This window comes from Dermacentor albipictus, chromosome 6 (genome assembly GCF_038994185.2).
Source record: "Dermacentor albipictus isolate Rhodes 1998 colony chromosome 6, USDA_Dalb.pri_finalv2, whole genome shotgun sequence".
In the NCBI taxonomy this organism is placed as follows: domain Eukaryota; kingdom Metazoa; phylum Arthropoda; class Arachnida; order Ixodida; family Ixodidae; genus Dermacentor; species Dermacentor albipictus.
In genome coordinates this window covers 76,374,569-76,398,033 of record NC_091826.1, presented here as the reverse complement: position 1 = coordinate 76,398,033, position 23,465 = coordinate 76,374,569, and the positions used below count along the sequence as shown (strand labels likewise).

Sequence of the window (23,465 nt, the reverse complement as noted above, 5' to 3'; positions counted from 1 at the left end):
TCTGTCGCCCTCTAATTCTATTTACCCTGTTCCAGACTTTGGCATCGTCTGTGAACGAGTTAATTCTCAATAAATACTTCTGCCAGCTTTCTCCTCTGGTCAGTCGGCGGGTTCTCATGCCTTGGGATTTTACTTGCTTAAGGTTGACGAGATTCTCTGCAGTGGGAGAAGCGCGTAGCAACCCCCACGCTTTGTTTTGTTTCTTACGAGCGATCCTGCAATCTTCCTTTCACCTCGGGACTCGCCGTTTACATGCCAAGCCATTTACTTCTGATATGCATTTAGACACAATATCTATAATGAAGGCTGTGAGATACTGCACAGCAGCATCAATTCCTAAACAAGACATGTCATTCCTTGAGATACTAGTTAAGTTTCGGAACTTCTCCCAGTCGGCTGTATCGATCTTCCACCTAGGAGCCTGTGGTAGACATTCTTTTTCTTTATGTGTTTTTAGCTGTATGGGGAAGTTGTCGCTTCCGTAAGGATTGTTGGTAACTTCCCATTCGAGTTCAGACAGCATACAAGGGCAAATTAGGCTGAGGTCAATTGAAGAAAATGTTCTGTTTGCGAGAGAATAATATGTGTGTGTATTCTTATTCAGCAGACACGCACCGGACGAAAAAAGGAACTGTTCAACGAAACGACCTCGCGCATCGAGATCGCCAAGAACAACATAGAGATCGCCAAGAACAACATAGGGTTCTGGCAATCGATCTATCAAGGACTGAAATTCATGTTTATTTAGTTGGTAATGCGGGGGTATGTAAAGCGAGCAAATGGTGATGAGTTTGTTTAGTAGGACAGCTCGAATCGCCACTGCTTCAAGGGGCGTTTGTAGCTGTAAAGGTTGGCACGCTATACTTCTATGAGTGACTATGGCAACACCGCCCGATGATGCGACGGCATCATCGCGATCTTTGCGAAAAGTTAGATACTGTCGCAGAAAGTTTGTGTGTTTGTTTTTAAATGTGTTTCCTGTAAACACAGCACTTTTGAATTGTGTTTTTGTATAAGTTCCTGCACATCATCAAGGTTTCTGAGAAGACCTCTGACGTTCCATTGAATTATTTGTGTATCCATATTGGGAGTTAATGGGTGCTGTGTGTACAGAAAGAGAAGTAGTGATCATGGAAATTACATTGAATAAATTACAGAGCCCTTTCGAGGCCCCGTAACGGGAGTTTTGCCCTTTCTGGAGCGTTCGAGGGAGCCTCCCCGCTCCTTAGGCGCTTGGTGCGCCTTGAGGATAGGTGTTGTGTCCATTGCCTCTTGTGAGGCGCCGGACACGTGCTCTTGCGAGCGAGAAATTTTCAGATAGAGTCCCGCCTTGAAGGGCAAGACCCCTGCGCCCACCAGCCCGGAGGTTGATGGGGCTCCCTGAGGAATTTGGCTGCGCCGGCTGTTGCCAGCGCTGGAAGGGGCCGGGGAGGGTACGGCAGCCTCGGCTGCGCTCACCTTCGGGGTCGGTGGCCCCGTCTGCTGGGTAGACGGAGCAGCGCTAGCTGCAACAGCCGCGGGGGCAGATGTCGTACCTGCCGACTCAGAGCTTGTGTGTCGGACAGCCGCCGGAGGCCGTTGTGGCGCTGCCCTCTGACGCGCCACTTCGGCAAAGCTGGTCTTAGGAAGGTATGCAACCCGCCTGCGTGCCTCTTTGAATGATATGTTTTCTTTTACTTTGATTGTTACTATTTCTTTTTCTCTCTTACAAGACGGGCATGACTGCGAGTATGCGGCATGCTCGCCATCACAATTTACACAGTGGAATGAATTCTCACAAGCTTCAGAGGAGTGTTCATGCGTGCTGCATTTCGCACAAGTTCGGCGGCCTCGGCAGCTCTGCGAACTGTGGCCAAAACGCTGGCATTTGAAACATCTGAGTGGATTTGGCACGTACGGCCTAACACGGAGCTTGATGTAACCGGCCTCGATTGACTCGGGCAAGATACTTGATCCAAAAGTAATTATTAGGTGCTTCGTCTGAATCTCTTTACCATCCCGCCTCATCTTAATTCTTTTGACATTGACCACATTTTGTTCGCTGAAGCCCTCTAGGAGTTCTGCTTCAGTCTGCCCAAGCAAATCATCATCTGGCACAACACCATGGGTGGTGTTCATTGTACGGTGTGGGGTTACTGTTATACGGGTCTCCCCAAATGACACTAGTTGCGGTAGTTTCTCATATTGTTTTACGTCGCGGAGCTCCAAGAGGAGGTCGCCGCTTGCCATCCTCGACACCTTGTAACCTGTACCAAAAACATCAGTCAGGGATTTTGAAACAAGGGATGGTGAGATGTTTCGGACTACTTTGTTTGGTTTTTCAGAATGAATAACGTTAAAGCGGGGAAAATTATGGGTTTGGTGTCCAAAAAACTTGAAGACATCTTCAAGTTGATCGTCCTCGACCTTGCTGGTCGAGGACGATCAGCAAGGAAGGGGAAAGAAGTTTCCATGAAAAAATGTATATTTTCGGCAACAGCGCCGACCGCCCACCACTGAGCCCAGCGAGGGGACGCGGCAGAGCTTGCATACAAGTCTGCACGACGCCAGTCGTACGCCGTCAGTATAACCGAATATGGTGTACCCAAGGTTGGGTCGCCAAACAGGGTTAACCCTTGCCGCCAGGAGAAAAGAAGCAAAAATAAGAGAGAAGGACCCAGGAAAGGTCAAAAAGTGAGAGATAAAGACGAAGACTGAAGGAGGGAGAGACAGGAAAAGGCGACTGGAGATTTCCGCCGGGTGGGTCAGTCCGGGGGTGCCGTCTGTGTGAAACAGAGGCCAAAGGGGTGTGTTGCCTACGCCGGGGGGCCTTAAAGGTCCAAATACCCAGCATCGGCTCAAACCCCAGGATCCCCTTTTCGCCAGCCACGGCTAGGCCGCGCACGGCTACACGCGAGTGGGCCCAACTCTCATGTGCTCGGGTCCGTGGTGTCGCAACACACCAAACGCCTGCTCACGCAGACGCCCCTGCGGGGCAAAATACAATATAGTTATGCGGCCAGTTTGCTTAAACTACGCATTGTTTCTTGCGAGCTTGGCGCTTTTGTACTATGGTTCATTATATTATTCGGCATTTTCTCTCCAATTTTCTATTGAACATAGATATTTTATTCTCGGCATATTTGTACATACTTAATGTGTTTAGTCATGCACACTATGTCCAGTTTTTCTGTCCTTTTCCTCATCTTTTCATATTAAAATAAAACATTTTACCTAACTAGTGCGCTAACATTCAAGCATCAGGTTTGGTCGTGGGTAAGGTATAATAATTACTGATTGACTGATCATTTGATTTAGCATATTTATTATATCAACACAGTGAGACGATAGCATTTTTCAGAACCGGTATAACAGCTTTGAGCAGGGCTTCTATGGAAGCTCTGCTTTGTGCTCATCATTAGTGGAAGAATATATGTGAAACACGTTACACTGCAATCGGTTTTTGCATTTTAATGTATACTTGAAAACGCTAGTCCAGTGAATAATTGCGGTATGCAAAGTGAAGCGTTGGAGATGTTTCCAACGCCTTTCAACGCAAGTGCTCTTCGACATTCTGCAGATTTTTTTAGTTTCTGTAAACTTCAATGAATATTCATTTTAAAAACGAATAAATATAAATGATAGCTTTTGTTGGATTTGCACAGCGCAATACGATGTCGTTCAGGTTGTCACAAAACATAGTCCCGATATATTGCCCATTTTCGCATAGTTTATTCATGTACTGAGCCGGAACGAATTTGCATTTCAGACACATAGCCTTTTTCTTCGCAATGATACTTCAATATTCTGAGACTCGTTCAACTGCTAAGGTTAAAGAACCATAATTGTGAGCGGACCATTTGACCGCGCGATCCACTAGTAGCAAAATAAAAACTCAGCAGTGCAAAGAAAAATTCTGATCTCATAAAATAAGCTTAAAAGACTTCTTTCACAGTACCGCATTCTCTGCAGGCACTCAAATGCATAATGAATCTGTGGTAGATATGAACGACATGCGTACGAGAAGAGGTCCATATTACAGAAATACTTGCATTATGGAGGTAAGGCATAAACATAATGGACGAATCGACAGGGTTGCCAGTTCCTTGGAAGAGCACCACCTGGCAGTCCTCGGTAAACTGGCAGTTTTGCCGGATCTCGCATGTTTCTTCAACACTAAATAAAATTTTGCTTGAGCACGAGTTCAAGGTTATCTGAAACAGTGCAACACAAAAAGGCAAGTAGTAAAAAGAAAACACATTCTGAAAGTTTGCATATATTATCCATATATATATATATATATATATGTGTGTGTGTGTGTGGGTGTGTGTGTGTGTGTGTGTTTGCACCAGGATGTCCGAACACATTCTGAAAGTTTGCATATATTATCCATATCTGCATATATATATATATATATATATATATATATATATATGTTGAAAGTATGCATTTTGTTCTTTTGCCATCTTGAATCCAAGCGTCGGCATGATTGCTTGAACTGTATGTTTATGTGCATGTACTTGTATGTTCCCACCCTGCTAAGGTCTTGTAAAAGATCGGAGTATCTATAAATATATAAAATATGTCTAAGCAATGTGAACTTGCCTTTGTCCTCTAAGCTTCACTCTGAGACCGAACAAACCACCTCAAATCCGCTTATGAGTCATGCTTGTGTAAAATAGAGAGAATGTGATAGCAGCGCGCTTTCACCAGAAGAATGCGAAATCCAAGTTTTTAGCAAGCCACTCGACAGAATAAGCGCAAGCCGCAGTCTCAAGTTCGAGAGCCAAATAGTTTTGCTTCAGAGGTAAAATTCGTAAAATTGGGTTTTGCTGGCTTATTTGTATAACAACATAAAACAGTAAGCAGCCCAAGAACGGGACTTCGCAAAGAAACTTATGACGCAGTAGCCATTTTCACCTAAGAAGACATTGCGAAGAAAAAAAAAAGCAATAACGTCAGTCTGGACGAGTTTGAGCGCACGCGGTACAGAAAGGTTGTGCAGGGTGAGTAATCTTGTGAATTTGGAAGGTATTCGTGAGAGAGTTGAATATGCATATTGTCACGCAGTAGTGACGGTGGATCACACAGCGGCCAATCTCTGAATGACAAAACTATCTTTTATTGGGCGAACTTCTGCCCACAAAAACAGGCTACACCCAAAGCACAGCGATAGGGGCGAACACGGCTGGCGATCCTAGAAATCTGATCTGCCGGTCAAACGCGTCGGCTTTTATACATGAACCATCGAAGGTTCCAGAGTAATCACTGGCGCCCGCGTGTCCTCCAGAAAGTTCTACACAATTCTCGTCGCACATGCAATCAGATTACTCAAGCTTCGGTAGCAACATACAACAGATAGAACCATCGATAACATTCGAGAAACCTCCGATACTTTCGGGCTCGCCCCATGCTGAGCAATAACATTTGTTAGACGGTGAAAAGCGGTCACCTCAAAAAGATAAACAAGTACAGATGTCAAAGCCCACTCTCAAGAAGCACTTCCATAAAAGGGGAGCGAAAAACAAAAGATCCTTAATAAACGAAAGTAACAAAATAATAAACAAAAGTCGAAAGTAACAAAGTCCACTTCCCCCCCCCCCCCCCCCCAAGAAAAAAAGAGAGTCCGAAGCTCAGCTATGTAAATTCCCAAGGTTCGTTAGCACTGGTAGAACGGCCTGATTCGCACAATATGGACTATTTCAGGTCCTGAGCGGCGCCCCTGTGATTGCACAATTTCGTCTTGCACGACCTCCCAGTCGAGTGTGCCTATGCGTTCGATGATCGTGTACGGTCCGAAACAGCGGCGTAAAAGCTTCTCGCTAAGTCCTCGTTGGCGTATTGGGGTCCAAACCAAACATGGTCGCCGGGCTAGTACTCGACGTAGCGTCTTCGTAGGTTGTATTGTCGGCTATCAGTCATCTGCTGATTCTTGATCCACAGGCGAGCGAGCGGTCGAGCCTCTTCGGCGTGCTGGAGACACGTGGTTGCTTTTTTGAAGCGGACTCTCCCTACGCGGGAGCTGCGTTCCGCGCAACGCCTGCTGTCGACGCCGCCTGATTTCGCCGCCTACGTCGATACAGCTCACACGCCGACATGGAATATCAAGTCGCAGACACCTCCATCAGCCCTGCCGAGCTTGAAGCTGACTCACGCTGGGTCCGTGCCGTGAAAGCACACCGTGCAGCCGCGGCCCAACAGCCTGTCGTCTCGCCACCGCCTGCCTCGCCACTATCCAAGACTGCCTGCGCTACCACTCTCCGTCGTCACGCTCCCCTACCTCGCCTCCCATTGGAGGACTTCAAGATCGTCTACAGACCGGGGGGAGGGCTTGACCCCCGCACAACCACTAACGGAGCCCTGCTCCAAATCCTTTGCACTCGTGCGACCATCGACTACGCCAGCGCACGCACCGCCGACCGTGTACGGATAAATCCGTACAACAACTCCTTACTGTCAGCACCCCATCCGAGCCACGCGCTCGCCTCTACCTCCGAGTCTCGGAACTCCACCTGGGTGCCATATCTTACCCCCTGCGTGCCTACATGGCCGCACCCGACAACGCCCTCCGCGGCATCATATACAACGCAGTGGACTCCCAAACCCAGGACGAGATCATCCAAGACCTCCAGTCACTGAACGTTAACACCCCCTACGCCATCGCTGACACACGCCAGATGGGGCGCTCCCAATCCATTCTCATCACCTTCGTCGGCACTTCTACTCTTCCCTCCACCATCGTCTTCAACTGCGGGGTCTACCGCTGCCACCCGTTCCGCCCGAGAGCCGAAGCCTGCACGAACTGCACCAAGCCCAAGTCCGCCCTCTGTCACCGCTGCGGCCAGGTCCACAAGCCAGTCGAGCCCCCGGTCTGCGTCCCCTGCTTCATCCTGTGCAAGGGAGCCCACGTCACGGGCTCGCGCTCGTGCGGGCTCCGGTTCGAGCGGAACGGCCCGTCATCGCCCCCGGCCACCTCCAAGCACCAGCCTCCTACACCAGCGCCACCCACCGCGCCCATCCTCAACACCTCCCGGCCTTCCCGTCCCCACCGCCACTCTGTCTCCCGTGGTGCCACGTCTGCCAGCCGCCACCGCTCCGTCTCCTTCCCGCCTCTGCCTAGGTCCGAGGCGTCCACCGCCCTCGCCACCACCATTACATCACCGGTAAGCTGGAAACTGCAGCCTCACACGTCGGACCCCCAAACCGCGGCCCTCGAGGCCACTATCGCTGCCCAGCAGCTCCGAATTCAGGAGCTGTCGCGCCAGCTGCAGGCCGCGCTAGTGCGTCTGTCCTCCCCCGCTCCTCCTCCTACTTCCCCAGCTCCCGCACCTCCACAGCCGCCGTCGCTAGCTGAGCAGCCGATGAATACGGCATCCTCTGCTGCATCATCGCGCGCCGCCTCTCCCAACCGCAGTCCCCCGCTCAAACGCCGATCACCTTCCTCCGACCCCGTCGCGCCCGAGCGTGACGTGATTCGCCAGACAACCTCCTTCTTGGAGGCGTTTGAGAAGCGCGTCATGGCTCGCTGTGCGCGACTTGAGGAGCGTGTCGCCAGTATCGACACCCGTGTGGCCGCCATCGAAACCCACCTTAGCGCCCTAGACACCAGGGTCGCGGCCTTAGAGACCCGCCAAAGCGCGACTGAGGCCACCGTCGCACACCTGTCGCTCCCTGTCCCACTCACCCCGGCACCTACCCCAACTCTGTCGGGGGACTCCGCCATCCATCATGGCCAGACACCCCACGCGCCTTAATTTCTGGCAGTGGAACTGTCGGGGGTTCCGCAGCAAGCGGAACACCCTGCAGCTCCACCTCCAGAACATCCCTCCCGACACTCCCCCTTCCGTCCTAGCACTCCAGGAACCCCTAACCCCCGTGAAACTGCGCGACTACACCTCCTTCCATCCTTCTTCTGAGGTCCGCCCAAACGTTGCCACACTGGTGCAGCGCAACCTTGCAGCCGTGCAGCACCAGTTGGACGTTTCGGACTGTGCCCATCTCCTCCTTGAAATCCTTCCTCGCCGTCGCACTGAGAAAAGCCTCTTTGTTCTCAATGTGTACAGCCCTCCCAAAGCCCCTTCAGCTCCTCTCCTCCTCGTCCTCCGCCGAGCGCGCTCCTGCGCTGGCCGCAATGCCCTGGTCGTTCTTGGCGACTTCAATGCCCCACATACCAGCTGGGGCTACCCCCAGAACACTCGCAAAGGCCACTCACTCTGGACTTTCATCCACAACGAGTGCCTTTTGGTCCCTAATGACTTCGCTTGCCCCATCAGGATCGGATCTAGTGTTCAACGAGACACCAATCCGGACCTTACCCTTGCCAAAAATGTCGCCAATCCGACCTGGACTAATACAGGGGTCTTCCTCGGTAGCGATCACTACGTCCTCTGTACAACTTTCCCACTCCCCTCCCTTGCTCGCGCCTCTACTCGTCTCACCCAGATAGTCGACTGGGACCGCTTTAGCTCCACTCGTCTCTCTACTTCCTCCTCTGCTCCTATCACCTTTCTCTCTGCCTGGACCGAGACCCTTTTGGCGGACGTCCACACTGCCACATCCATGCTCCCTACAGCACCACACTCCACTACAGCAGACAGCCGTCTGCTGCACCTTTGGGAGGCCTATCACGCTGTCCACCTCCGGTGGCAGGCTCAGAAATACAATAGCCGCCTGTGCCTTCGTTTGGCCCGACTCGCGTTGAACATGGAGGAGCACTGCGCCTCTCTCGTTAGACAACAGTGGTGCCAGACCTGCAACCGCATGGCAGGCAACCTGGGTCTCCGCGACACGTGGTCGCTTCTCAGGGTGCTGCTAGACCCTACACACACTAAAGCTTCCCAGCACAAGGATATCTCCCATCTCCTTCATTCCTCCCCACTCACTGATACTGACTTCCTGGCGGCTCTCCGGGACCACTACCTCTGCACCGACCTACCCACTCCGCTTCCCACCTACTCCGGCTCCCAAACCCTGACCTTGAGGCAGATGTCTCCGGGGCGAGGTTCGTGCGGCGCTACTCACACTCGCACCACTCGGCCCCGGGGGCAGACCGCATCACCGACAAGGTACTCCGCAACCTAGACACCCCCTCCCTCGAAGCCCTTACTGATCTCCTCAATACACATTGGCAGGCTGGCACTCTTCCATCCTACTGGACCCATGCACGTGTCTCATTCATCCCCAAACCCGGCAAACCTATTGCCCTCGAAAACCTCCGCCCCATCTCTCTCACCTCCTGTCTCGGCAAGCTGTTTGAGCATGTCATCCTGGCCCGCCTCCAGACCTATCTGAATGATCATGACTTTTATCCGGACTCCATGTTCGGTTTTCGTCCCCAGCTGTCCACCCAGGATGTCATGCTCCAACTTTCCGAGGATGTCCTACAGCCCTCCCACCACAAACGCACTCTAGCTATCCTGGCGCTGGACCTTACTAAAGCATTCGACAATGTACACCACACCGCCATCCTGGACGCTCTCTCCTCCCTCCATGTCGGACCCCGTGTCCATGCTTACGTCACTGCGTTCCTCGCCCACCGCACAGCCGAAATCTCATACGGCCCACTTTCTCTCCTTCCTTCTCCCTTGGCAACAAGGGTACCTCCAAGGCTCTGTCTTGTCCCCTCTTCTGTTCAACATCACCCTCTTCCCGCTGGCACGTGCTTTACGAGCTATCCCAGCTCTGTCTCATGCTTTCTACGCCGATGACATCACCCTCTGGGTGACAACCGGCAATCTTGGCGACATGGAGACCACTCCACAGGCAGGTGTGGACGCGTAGCAACTCACGCCCGGGCCATCGGATTGAGCTGCTCCCCGGCCAAATCGGAGCTTCTACTCCTTCGGCCTCGTCGGATGGCCCCCCTATCGCCTTCTCCACTCACCGTCTACCTTGACGGCACACCCATTCCTCTCGCCTCTACCCTCCGCATCCTCGGACTCTTTCTTCAGTCCAATGGCAAGCACACCACCCTCATCACTCGACTAACGACACTGTACACCACACTGTCCGCCTCATACGCCGCATTGCAAACCGCCATCACGGCATGCGCGAACACGACCTCCGCCGCCTGGTCCAGGCCTTTATTCTCAGCCGCTTCATTTATTCTCTTCCGTATCTCTACCTTTCTCGTACCGAGGAAGACAAAGTCAACAGCCTCATTCGCCACGCATATAAGTCAGCCCTGTCCCTTCCCACATCTACGTCGACGGCTCGGTTACTGTCGATGGGCGTCCACAACTCCCTGACGAAGTGAAGAAGAAGACCGCGTGTGAGGGACGAACTCCGAATGGGCTCCGGCTCTTGGAACACCTCACAGCTGATCTTTTGTTTCTGCAACGTGCTTACCACCACCAGTCGACGGATCTTAACGGGTGAAACCTTTTGAGACCAAGATCTACCAGATCCGGTGAGACCTCGGCCCTTGGACATTTCGAGCCGAGCAGGCCGCAGCGCTAGGCCTAACGTAGGCGCCGCGTTTACGGCGTGACAGCATCGCGTGCCGCCCATGCCCACTGCACTGCTACCGTGACGCTGGCTCCCCGAGACCCCCTGCCTGCTGCAGCATTGGACGAAACCGCACCAGCCGCCCCTATGGATCAAGAACCGACTCCAGACAACGAAGACGGGACTTGGTTTCTCGTGGCCCGTAAGCGCAAGAAACAGGTTCAAGCTACGTCGAGCTTGCCACCCAACACCGAACCCGCACAGCAGGACCACCCACATCTGAGATTGCGCAATAAGAGCTCGCAGCTGCCCCCGCTACCGATCGATGACTTGAAAGTGGTCTTCCGACCGAGAGATGGACTGAATCTCGGTGAGTGGCCGCAGCATTCTATAGCCAGAGCTATAGGCACAGCGGCTCAATTAAACGAGAGCACGCTCCACCAGCTAACCATCCGCATACGCCGAGAGGAGAACGTCGCAGTGGTCAGCACACCGGACGAAGAACTAGCGGCAAGACTACAGCTGATCAGGTCTATATGCCTGGAAAACAAGCAGTACGAGGTTCAGGCCTATGTGGCTGCTCCGGATGCTTCCTGCAAAGGAGTCATCTCCGCATAGAGAAGAACACAACGCCTACAACGCTGATGACAAATATCCGATCACCGATGGTTCAGGTCCTGCATGCAAGAATGATGGGAAATTCAGTCACGGCCATCATCACGTTCTCTGGCATTCGGGTTCCCCGGTACATCTACTATTACGGAGCAGAATACCGGTGCTACATTCACAAACCCCGACAGCAGCTGTGCAGCGTGTGCCTCTCCACGAGTCATCGAGCGGATGTTTGCCCAACCCCGGATAAACCCCGGTGTGCTGCGTGCGGAACTTCCAACCCCTCCGAAGGACATGATTGCACGCTGAAATGTTTTCATTGTGGTGTTGAGCACCCCGCCACTGACTCTCGATGTCCTGTAAGGCAACGCAAACCCTTTAACAAGAGGCACGTGTTCCGAGAGCAGCAGAAAACGGTGGAGCAACCACTCCAGCATGACAAGCAATCCAGAAAGGTAACGACATTAAACGGTGCGGCACCTGCGACTACTGATGCAACACGTGGTCGTCCTCGCTACCGATCCCGGGGACACAGCCAGTCCCAAAGTCGCAGTAGGTCCAGGGTCCGCAGGCCGTCTAAGGACCAGAAGCACCCACGTGGTCGAAGCCGATCTGGGAGCCGCAGCCTGACGCAGCAAACACAGCCACCGAAGGAACCTCAGGCCGCGTGGACGAAAACGCCCGACCATCACACCAGGAAGGCAACAGCGGTAAGTTGGTCAGCGCAGTTTCTCCCTCTTTCCACCGCTCTTCCTTCACCTCCGTCCACACAGCAAGCAAACAAACAAAACAAACTGTCTCCCACAGCGACGCTTTCACTCACCCAGACACACACACTCGCACCTGAGAAACGCCCTCACAATTCCTGCACCAAACCAGAAGTCCGCGAAATGATAGAGGAAATGGCGACTGTTTTAAGAGCGGAGATGCAAAAAATGAAGGAAGAGATCATGGCTGATGTAAAGCACATGCTACAACAGGTCATGCAACAAGCCATGACTGACATGAAACAGTTCCTCAGTGCAACTTTTAGCTCAACTTTCAGCCATCAAAACGATTCACTTCCACATGACACTAACGCCACTAGAGAACCAAGAAGGTCACACCCTTATACCCGCCCGGCTCGTTCAACAACACCTGCCCTCACCAGCGAGGCGGTATCAACCAATCATGGCCAGGAAACCTAAGAGGCGCACTGCCACCACCTTCCGGGTGTGGCAATGGAATTGTAGAGGGTACCGAAGGAAGAAGGGTTCCCTCACACAGTTCCTAGCCACACGTCCTCACCCACCAGACGTTATAGCACTTCAAGAAGTACATTGCACTCCCACACTCACTGGATACAATGCATACACTCACAAGCATGACACCACCAAACAACCACTAGCTGCCACTCTTGTGTCCAAACAAATCACAGTGATCGAGCACACGCTCGACAGCTCCCACATTCCGCATGTGCTCTTAGAAATTGTACCTAGGAATCGATATGAAACCAGCTTGTTTTTACTTAATATCTACAGTGCACCCAAATCGCGACGAGACGACTTCGGGCAACTTTTTTCGGCCGCCAGCAAACAAGCCAAAAAATTGATTGTTCTGGGAGATTTCAATGCGTCCCACCCGGCCTGGGGGTACCAAACAGAAACACCAAAAGGCCGCCGTCTAGCCCACGCCATGAACCTTCATCAATTCACTCTGCTGACAGAACCTGACACACCTACCAGAACGGGCAACAGCGTAAGCAGGGATACCTGCCCTGACCTAACAATGGTCAAGGGGTTAACTCAATGCTCTTGGGACAACCTAATGGAGACTCTGGGCAGTGACCGCAGCATTCTAGCCACAGAAGTCCAACTGGTAGCCATACGCACCCCAGAACGTTCAATTAAAATAACCAACTGGGACACTTTCCGGCGCAACAGAACCAAATCTGAACAACACGACCCGCCATCTCTACGCGAGTGGACACAACTACAAGCAGATTTTAAAGCAGCTACCAAGCAACTTACTGCAACAACGGAGACACCGGATGTGAACAGACATCTGCTCCACCTCTGGGAGGCTCGAAGAGGCCTGACCAAACGATGGAAGAGGCAGAGGCACAACCGTAGGCTGAAACAAAGAATCGCCCGGATTACAGCAGAAGCTAAAGAATACGCCACCAGCGTCACTAATAGCAATTGGCACAACCTCTGCGACCGCCTTAATGGCACACTAAGTGGTTCCAAAACGTGGTCCCTCCTCAGAGCATTACTCAACCCAACGCACACAAGAACGCACACAACGAACACAGTCCGCACTATCATCCACAAAGAACAAATGGATGATGACGCGCTCCTCCGAACACTGCAACAAAGATACATTGCTACAGGCCACCGACCGGAGTACAAACACTATCCACACGAGGAAGAAACCCAATTGGACGGCGATATTACAGAGACAGAAGTGAGGGCAGCCCTACACGGCATAAGACGAAACACAGCACCCGGAGCAGACGGCATTCACTATGCACTGCTACGCAACCTCGACGACCAGGCCATACGGCAACTCACTCTATACTACAACGACAATTGGAAAAACGGAACGCTTCCACAGGAATGGCGACACGCCGATATCACCTTAATTCCGAAACCCGGGAAACCGCTGTCCCTCCAAAATCTCAGACCCATTTCCCTAACTTCGTGTGTGGGCAAGCTCTTCGAACACGTAGTTCTAAATCGCCTCCAGCCTCACCTCGAAGCGAACCAATTCTTTCCGAATACCTTATTCGGCTATCGTCCAGGTCTGTCTGCGCAGGACATACTCCTACAACTTAAGGAGGATGTTGTGGATAGTCCAAGTAAGGCTCAAACAAGAGCCATTCTGGCGTTGGACCTCAAAGGAGCCTTTGATAACGTCTCACATGACCTCATTCTAAACAACCCTGCATTCTCCCGATGCGGAAAGCGCATCTATGATTATGTCCGGGCCTTTTTATCGGACCGAACAGCCACCATCGGCCTAGGTGATATTCGGTCGGATATCATAAAACTTTCCGGCAGAGGGACTCCCCAGGGTTCGGTTCTCTCACCCACCCTGTTCAACGTGGCAATGGCAAAGCTACCACCACTCCTCGACAAACTTCCGAACGTGCAGCACGCCCTGTACGCCGAAGATATTACAATCTGGGTGACCACAGGGTCAGACGGCGCAATTCAAGACGCACTATAGGAAGCCGTCAATATAGTTCAAGAGTATGCAACAGCTGGAGGACTCACATGCGCAGCTGAGAAGTCGGAGCTCCTGCTTGTATTTAAAAAACGGAACAGGACCGATATTCCACCAGCCATCACATTGCATCTCAGTGGCAACGTTATTCCAAGGGTAGACAGACTACGTGTACTTGGCCTTCACATACAACACAACGGGAAGGCCACACATACCCTACACGTGCTCCGCCAACAACTTACCCAAATAACGCACATGATAAAGCGCATTACAAACCGCCGACAAGGACTGAAAGAAAAAGACGTACTCCAAATTGTGCAAGCCCTCATAATCAGCCGATTAACCTACCACCTCCCCTATCATAATTTGACTCAGACTGATATGCACCAGATGGACACCCTCCTCCGTACGGCACTAAAGGCAGCGCTCGGACTACCCCAACATGCGTCTACGCAGCTGCTACTACGACTGGGAGTGCACAACAGCATCCGCGAACTAGTTGAAGGTCATCTGAACAGCCAATTGCAACGTCTGCAACGAACAATGCAAGGGTGCCACATTCTATCCCGGCTAGTATACCAAACACCGAGAGAACCACAACAGGAAAACCGCACACTTCTTCCGCTTAGCATTCGCAACAAAATTCACGTGGCCCCAATTCCCCGGAATATGCACCCTGACCGTCATAAAGGTCGACGAAAGGCAAGAGCACAAGCCCTGGCTCGCCTATTTGGCGATGACACATCAAACACTCCAGTCCTATACACCGACGTGGCCCGCTACCCACGAAAACGTGCCCTATGTCTAGTCGTACTAGATAGTGCAGACATTCTGAGAGCTTCGGCCACGCTCAACACTGCGGACTGTGGCAAGGCGGAAGAGGCTGCTATTGCCCTAGCCATCGTACACGCTTCAACCATGCTGGCACCGGATGGACCTATCACAGTGGTCACTGATTCTCAGACCTCCTGCAGGACTTTGGCACAAGGGAAGGTGACACCCTACACACACCGCATCCTTACATCATTACACCCCACAGCGTTACACAGGGTGCGTATCGTCTGGACGCCTGGACACGCCTCTCTCCATGGTAATGAACGCGCTAATGCGGTAGCCCGAGAGCTCGCTAGCCGGGCGCCATTGGAAGAGCTGTCCAACCCAGACGACGCACCGACAGGACCACTGAACTACACTGAAACTCTACAATATTACAGAGATACCAGGAGGCACTTCCCTGCACCACATAATTCCCTTAATCGAGAAGATGCCGTTGCGTGGCGACAGCTTCAAACTAATTCATTTCCCTGCCTCTTTTATCTTCACCTCTTCCACCCCACACAATATCCCTCATACTGTCTCTATTGTGGAGCAAAGCCCACAATATATCATTGCACCTGGGAGTGCCCACATCCTCCGGGCTACTCCCGTATTCCTTCACATTCACCTTCTTCCTGGGAAACTGCGCTGACCAGCTCAGACCCGCAAGAGCAGCGACGGCTGATCCGGCGGGCACGCGGAGTGGCGCGGGCCAATGGGGCCCTGAACTAAGGGCTCCACCTTGCGAAGAAGTCGCCCAATCTGATGACAAATAAATGTTTTCTCTCTCTCTCTCTCTCCCTGACGGAGCTGACGGAGGCCCATCGCATGGCCCAGCTCCTCCGTCTCTCCCGCACCCGCTCGGGTCGCGCACTTCTTTCCACCCTTAATCTCTCCCCTCTTATTCCTCTTCCCACATCACTGCCCATCCCTTCCAATGTCTTGCCCCTCCTAACCGTTAAACCCCTCCCTAAAAATATGCATCCCGAACACCACCCCTCCCGTAGAGCAGCGCGAGCCTCCGCGCTCTGGCGTCAGTACGAACGGCAGGCCGCCGTGGCTTACGTAGATGCTGCCCCGTACCACCGCTACCCAGCACATGCCCTTGCCGTCACTGACAATTCTCTCCGACTCACTCTTACTGCCTCAGACTACACTTCTACCTCTGTCGAGGCCGAGGAGGCAGCTATTGCGCTTGCCATCACGCAAACCTCCGCGAAGTACATCTTCAGCGACTCTAAACCTGCGGTCTACAACTACGCGGTTGGACGGGTGGCACACCCGGCCATCGGAATCTTGCGTTCCAATACCGTTCCCTCTCGCCTCATCCAAATCATCTGGGTGCCCACTCACGCGGCCCATCCTGGTAACGAGGCGGCCAATTCCGTCGCTCGAGATTCGACTGACCGAGCAAGCCCGCCCCCGCCGGGAATGGATACGCGCGACGCGCTCCTCACGTACCGCGACATCACGCAGCACTATCGCCTCTCTCGTCTCACCTTCCCCCCTCCGCACCAATCCCTTTCCCAACCCCACCAACACTTATGACGCCACCTTCAGGCCCATACCTATCTTACTCCCACACGTCTTGCCCTCTTCCACCCCGGGACGCACTCGCAGGCTTGTCGCTTATGTGACGGCTCCCGCGTCGATTACGATCACGTCCTATTCTCCTGCCCGGCACACTTGCCCCCTGCCTCTTGGCGCCTAAGCAATCCGCAGAAGTGGGAGGCTGCTTTGTCCAGTGGGAGGCTGCTTTGTTTGAACTGGGCGGAGGACGTCGCGACTAGGCATGGCCTGTACGCCACAACCGGCAGCCTGAAGGCCGCCCACAACGCTGCTTTTTAATTTTTAATTTTTTTTTAATTTTTGGCCTTCTCATTAATAAAAGTTTTTCAGCACCACCACAGGTGGTGACATCAAGATTCTCTTCGTCGGTGACATGCGGCAGCATTGCGTCGAGAGCCATCATCGGGTTCCTGCTGTAAACTAGCTTGACCGGAGGGATCTCTGTTGTTCCTTACACCACCGTGTTGTAAGTAAACGTTACGTACGGCAGAACGGCATCCTAGGTGTTGTGCTCGACGTCGACGTACATTGCTAGCAGGTCGGCGAGGGTTTTATTCGGGTGCTCCTCAAGATCATTCATCTAAGTTCGGTAGGCAGTTGGTGGCCTGTCTGCCTATACTGCAGAATGGCTCGGGTAAGCGCCGCTGTAAAGGCCGTTCCTCTGTCGATGATGATGAATCCTGCAGCGCTATGTCACAGCAGGATGATGTCGACGAAGAATTTCGCCATTTAGGCTGCGCTGCCTTTCGGAAGACCTTTCGTTTTAGCGAAGCGGGTCAGGTAATCTGTCGCCACGACGATCCGCTTATTTCCGGTTGTTGACTTTGGGAAGGGTTCAAACAATGATTCGATGGCCTCTAGTACTGTCGCAAACCGCCTAAGACGATCGTCAGAATTAGCGGCGAAGACGACGACGTCGTCCAAGTAATCAAGACAGGTCTGCCACCTCAATCCTGCTAAAACCTTGTCCATCAACGCGTTGGTACGTCGCAGGTGCCGAGCAGAGTCCAAATGGTATAACCTTGAATATAAAGAGGCCGTCTAACGTGATGAAGGTGGTCTTTTTGCGATCTTTCTCGCCGACTTCTATTTGCTAGTAGCCATACTTGCGATCCATCGAAGGGAAGTATTTAGCGTTGCAGAGTCGAGGCAGTGCGTGTCATATGTAAGAGCCATGCAACGAAAAAAGAAAGGAAGAGGACCGTGCCTGCGGATCCGTCCGAACGGCATTAGCCCTCAAGGTTCTGACCCGAGCTGTGATCGGGAGAGAAGCGGCGCTGAGCTGGCATTATCGACGTGGCTCTGGGCCAAAAACATTGGAGCATCAGCATCGCACTGGCGACGGGAGCCTTGGAGGTTTGGTCAAGCCTATGACGCTGGCGATCCAGGCTGTGGCCGTCGACCTCGGCGACGTTCGAGCGAGTGTCCTTGCACCTGCTGCAACCTCTCACGACAGTTCTGCGCATTCAAAGAAGGATCCCCTTTCAGAGGCGGACCAGCATGTACGATAGTTCCTGGGGCGTCTCTTCAGCACTCGAAGAAGTAGCGGCGGAACCCAGGGCTAGGCCTAGGCAGCGAGGCTGTGGTGCCACGTCACCGACAGGGTTCGGGACACCGGCATCAAACGATGGACAGGTGGACTGGCCGACATCAAGGCAGCTACGTGTACCACGTCGGCGATGGGGAAGATCTGACAGGCATCGGACTCAGAGGATACAGGTGACGACAAGATGCTGCAAGGACGCTCCTTTCTGTTCGTGCGCAGCCATAGGTTAGGGTTGCCTGACTATCGCCTAGGAACCGCTAAGGATGAACGTAGGCGAAGATAAGCACATATTTAGGCTATAAAAGTGTGGAGTTTTCTTTTTGCCAATTGAGTTTTCAGTTTTGCATTTTGAGTTTGGATAAATTAAGATCTGTTTGCTGTGTTGCCGTGCGTCTCCCGGCTACATCTCTCCTAACATCTGCGCGGCCCGTAGATCAGGAACACTGATCTACGGGCCGATTGGCGAGCTTGCCAGGATAGAATCCGTACCAGAATACGTCCCAGGATATTTCCAGGATTCTAGTTTGGCCCTATCACTGATCTTGATCAGGAACCCGGCTCCTAGTTCTCGTCTCCGCTAAGCCCCGGTAGTACAGGACGTGCCCGCTTTCTTTAGCACTGCATATGCTTCTGCGGAACACCAGAAAACCCACTGCGCGGCCGGCTGAGCGAAGCTCCAACCCGCACCCGAAGCGTGCGATCAGACAAGAAGGCCCGTACGTAGCCGAGCAGCCGGTCGGTGATGCCGAGCTCGTGCAGCGCGCTGACGATCGTAGAATGCGGCAACCCATCGAAGGCGCCCTGTACATCAAGCAGGATGAGGTAGCCGGCCTCGCGACGGCCCGCCGCCTGCTCGAATGCAGCGACAACCTCAGCCAGGGCGTTAGCCGTTGCACGTAGCCGGCGGAAGCCGCTCTGCAAGGGAGCAAATGCATCTAGTGCCGCCGCAATCCACCTTAGATGACGAAGTGCCATGGTTTCGAGTATCTTACCGGCGACAGACGCGAGTGAAACCGGGCGGTAAGAACTCACGCTGCTTCGCGGTTTGCCACACGTGAGGAGAGGTACCACGGTTGCTTCTTTCCACTCGGAAGGGACGACGCCGGTGCGCCAGACGCGGTTGTACACCTCCAACAGCGATGGGAGCTGCTCGTTGTCGATGTTTCGCAGCGTCTGGTAGGTGATTCCATCCGCGCCCGGCGCAGAACGTCGCCTCCGAGCGTTGAGCAGGATGCGAACCTCGCTCAAGGTGAAGCCCTCCGTGCACAGTGCCTTCACTTGCTGGAGAATTCCGTTCGTCGCGAAATAGCGCAGCGGCGCGAGGAGAGCGGCTTTGTTGTGCTCAGGAAGATCGGGAAGCTCGAAAACTGGCCCATTCGGCGGAAGCAACGGCGGCGGCGATGAAAAGGCGGCGGCGAACGCGTCCGCGAGCTGCTCTGCGCTCAAGCCCTGGGCGACCACGATGGAAAGCGCAGGACAGCGAGAGGCCTTCGGTCGAAGGAGAGCGCCGAGAATGCGCCACGGGCGCGATCTGTTGAGCGTATCGTCGAGCGACACACACAAACTGTTCCAGCTCTGATCGCGCCGCTTCCTGGCATAATGGCGGCAAGCAGCATCAAGGCGATTGTAGAGAGTCCAATCCTCTTTCCTGTCACTATTGATGGCTCGATGTTCAGCGCGGCGCCGGACCGCTCGAAGGTTAAGCAGCTTGACGTCGGGCACCGGCGTTCCCGCAGACACAGAACAGCATCTCGTGGCGGCGTCGACACAACGTGTCACGTGAGTCAGGAAATCGACGTTCGCAGTAGGGGGTGTGGCACAGAGTTTTCTAAACTGTGTCCAGTTGGTGACACGGTAGGAGCGCCGCGGTCCAAGGGCTGCAGCGTGCGGCTCGAGGGAGATCGAGTAATGATCGGAGCCCTGAGTGTTGGGGCTGTGTCGCCACTCGTAGTGGCAACCCTTGCTCACAAGCGACAAGTCGATGGCGCTCTTCCGCGCGCCCCGGCGCACGAATGTGGCACTGCCGGTGTTGAGAAGTAGGAGGCCCGCAGAAAGGATGGAGTTCAGCAAGTCCCTACCTCGCGGCTCGGTATGCGGGCACCCCCATGTTGTGTGGGGACTGTTGAAGTCACCCAATACAACACAGTCGATCCCGATGCGAGCGACAAGCGCAACCACGAACGAACTGTCCCACCGACGCAAGGGCCGAACATAAACACTGGCGACACAGGTTTCGGCACCCCCAACACGGGCAGTCACGGCCACGCACTCGATGCCACTGGTCACGATGCCTGTGACATTTACGTAGGCTTGCGCGAGACATGCGCGAACACACAGAGATGCGCGGGACCGTCCAGGCGAATGCAGTGGGTCACAGCAATGAGTCTTCTTGCAGGTCTGCGACTGGCATTGGGTGGCACTGTGATAGGCGACAAATCCGGGAGGTTAAACTCGCCGGGACGCGCGTAAGTTTCTTGTAGCGCGAGCACGTCGTATTCGTGTAGTGAGAGGTGCTCTGCGAGTTCTGCGTGGCGGCAGCGCATCGAGCGGACATTCCACTGGAGGATGCGCGGCCGACGTTTCGGAAGTCGCCTATCCATGCTGGGGCAGGGCTTGCTGGGCTGCAAGGGCCGCGACGCACATTTGTCGAGTGGTGTCGTCCATCGCTGCTGTCTCTATGAGAACGCGCAGTGCTGCTGCGAGGGCCACAATAACTGCATTCTTTGGATCGGAGGTGGCGGAGGTAATAGGCTGGTGCGTCTGCGCTTACCCCGCCGGCTGGGCAACGGGGGGCTGCTCCTTGCTTCCGTCGGATGGCGTCTGATGAGGCGCGAGCTTTAGCGATCGCCTGCTCCCCTGTCGTTTCCTTCCGTTCGGGCGGTGTCCGGGCGCCTTCTGCAGTGTTTCCGTTTCCTTACTCTCGTTTCCTGTGGTTGTATAGTTATGACGGTCGTCTCGAATATTTTATGGTGACGCATTTATTAGCGAAAATTTATTAAAAGAGCCTAATACCTAGATGACAATAGATTGCTCAAAGGTAACGCTACAGTTCCAGCTGAAGGAGCCGAAACCAGCCCACTGCGGCTTTTTATGCGGGGTTATACATTTTGCGACCGGTGCTCACGTCAATAATAAAAGCATAAATGCATAACATAGCAGATAAGAATCTAGTTAAAACATCATACCAACCGTGATGCAACAAGCATCGCAGAAACGCTGGCGACATATGACTTCTACTGCATTTACACTGATTTTAGCCCGCTTAAAGATGTTTGGTCACTACAAATAGTTCAAGGTATTATTTCCAATTTTTTCACAGTAGCGCTCCGTAGCAGCCCGAGGATTTATCGTGTTGTGGTTGTTCTTTTTTATTAAGTACAAGAGCCACATTGCTATTTAGGTTCTACCATCACCACTTCTTTAACACTTTCTCACAATTAGGCCTGTCTTCACCGATATTAGGCGGCGGTAATTTCATGTAAAGCTAATAGAGGCCTACAGCTGTTTGCAACATACATAAAGAAACATACCAATATTTATTCCCTTTTGTGTGCTACACGTTCAACTCACTTAAGTAATTTACTAGGGCTTGTTGCATGAAGAACCGACATGACGCATCCGTCTAACAAACTGACACAAGCTGCTCGGTCCAAAGTTGATTGAAATATGTCTTTTCCATCGCGCAGCCGCAGCCAGAAAGAAACGGAAGCCTCATTTACTAGTAGTAAAGGGAAAATATTCAACATATCGTGAACGCGCGGTGGTCAAAAATCAAGAGAATTCATGTGAGGCCTGTGACGTCTGATGAGGCGGGTACGCGAGGTCCTCTTTGGTGTACTCACGAAGCGAATAGGTCTCAGTTTGTATACTCAAATAACACACGTTCGAGACGTGGTGAGGCACAATGTGTTTGAATTTTGCTATTCTTGGCAATCTATGCTACGCTGTAGTGCCTCGAGCATAGCTAAGGCAGTGCAATTGGCATTGTAAAAAAGCTGCACCAGGTTTTCAATTCGCAGTTTTAGGGAAATGATGCATTTCGAGAAAAAAGCGTGCCTCACCATAACGACAGTCGGTTGCTTGGGTCACTTGAGAGGTATGTCATATTGTCGATAAAGGCTACTGAGGGCAACTATGAAGGCCACTATGATAGACATACGTAGCGCCCGTTGATTAGCTCTTGATCTTAATTGCGAAACTTTTTTCTCAGGTGATCGCTGTAATAATATTCGTGAAGCCATTGGATGGCCGACCGTCGTGTTAACCACCATGAACAATGCGTTTTCGGGGTGCCTGTTTCAGAGACTGGGGAAAGCATAGTAGCAAGCTTTTTCGTGTAAAACGCGCCTAGCTCTTAGTTTGACGCATTAATAAAGCGGGCTCATTTAACTAGAACAACACGCAATAGTAATAAGAATAATGACGAAAGCTTCGCTGCGCAGTGCCCCATCGCGGAATAATGTCGACACCAAATAAGATTTTTCTTCCATGTAAAAATGCAATATCTCTCATAGCTAAGTACTAAGGGAATGTTTAGCTGAGCGTCATACACAACTTCGCGGGTTGGATTCGCCGATATTCTTTTTAGACAAAATTTATCGACACAGCGTATAAATGCATTGCAAAACTAGTAGACCCCTTCAACGCTACATAGCTTGCGTTATCTAAGCCCGAAATTTTCTCGAATCACATGGTTTTGAACAAGGAATTGTGGTTCAAGCATGGCAGCACAAAGAAGCCGACAAATCCTTCGATAAGTATGGCGCATGCCCCCAATACACCAAGCGTGCATGAAGGGAACGAGCGCACGCGACAGCCGAGCGAGCTAAAGTTAGCGGCGTCCTGGCCGTGACGTCCCTCGTCAGAGGGGGCCACATCAACTTATCGCGGTAATAGACGGGAAAGTCAAAATGATGTCAGCATGTATTATACTTTAGAGTGGCAAGCAATGGCGCCTGCAACATTTAACCACACGCTCCAGAGAAGAATCAATACCTTATTTTGGGCTTTTTTGTCGCCTCAATAAACAGTTTGAAATTACATCTTTCGGGAGGGTATATCCCGAAGACGACGACGTTTCCACGCAGACGTGGTTTCCTTGTTTTCCTTGGAAATTGCTCGACAGCAAAGAAAATCTCGCCCTTATCCGGATACGAAGCTCATCGGTAGCCTAAGGGGACCTGTGAACTCTGGTGAGGACTCTTCTATGCCTTGTCCTACTGATCCTGCTCGTCTGATAGACTCAAAACAAGCACGGCTGGCGCTTAGGCTTAGTGCGGCCGAGCCGCCG

The 23,465-nt window shown here is 52.6% G+C and overlaps 1 protein-coding gene across 2 annotated transcripts in view; it reads right to left on the bottom strand.

Annotated features, from left to right (window-relative positions):
- The window catches only part of LOC139061212 (calcium-activated chloride channel regulator 1-like), a 266,208-nt gene that overhangs the window by 132,705 nt on the left and 110,038 nt on the right, over window positions 1–23,465 (bottom strand). For both annotated transcript variants that reach the window (XM_070540869.1, XM_070540870.1), the window contains exon 7: window positions 4,032–4,193. In XM_070540869.1, the coding sequence (XP_070396970.1) occupies window positions 4,032–4,193 (162 nt within the window). The remainder of the gene's footprint in view (window positions 1–4,031; window positions 4,194–23,465) is intronic.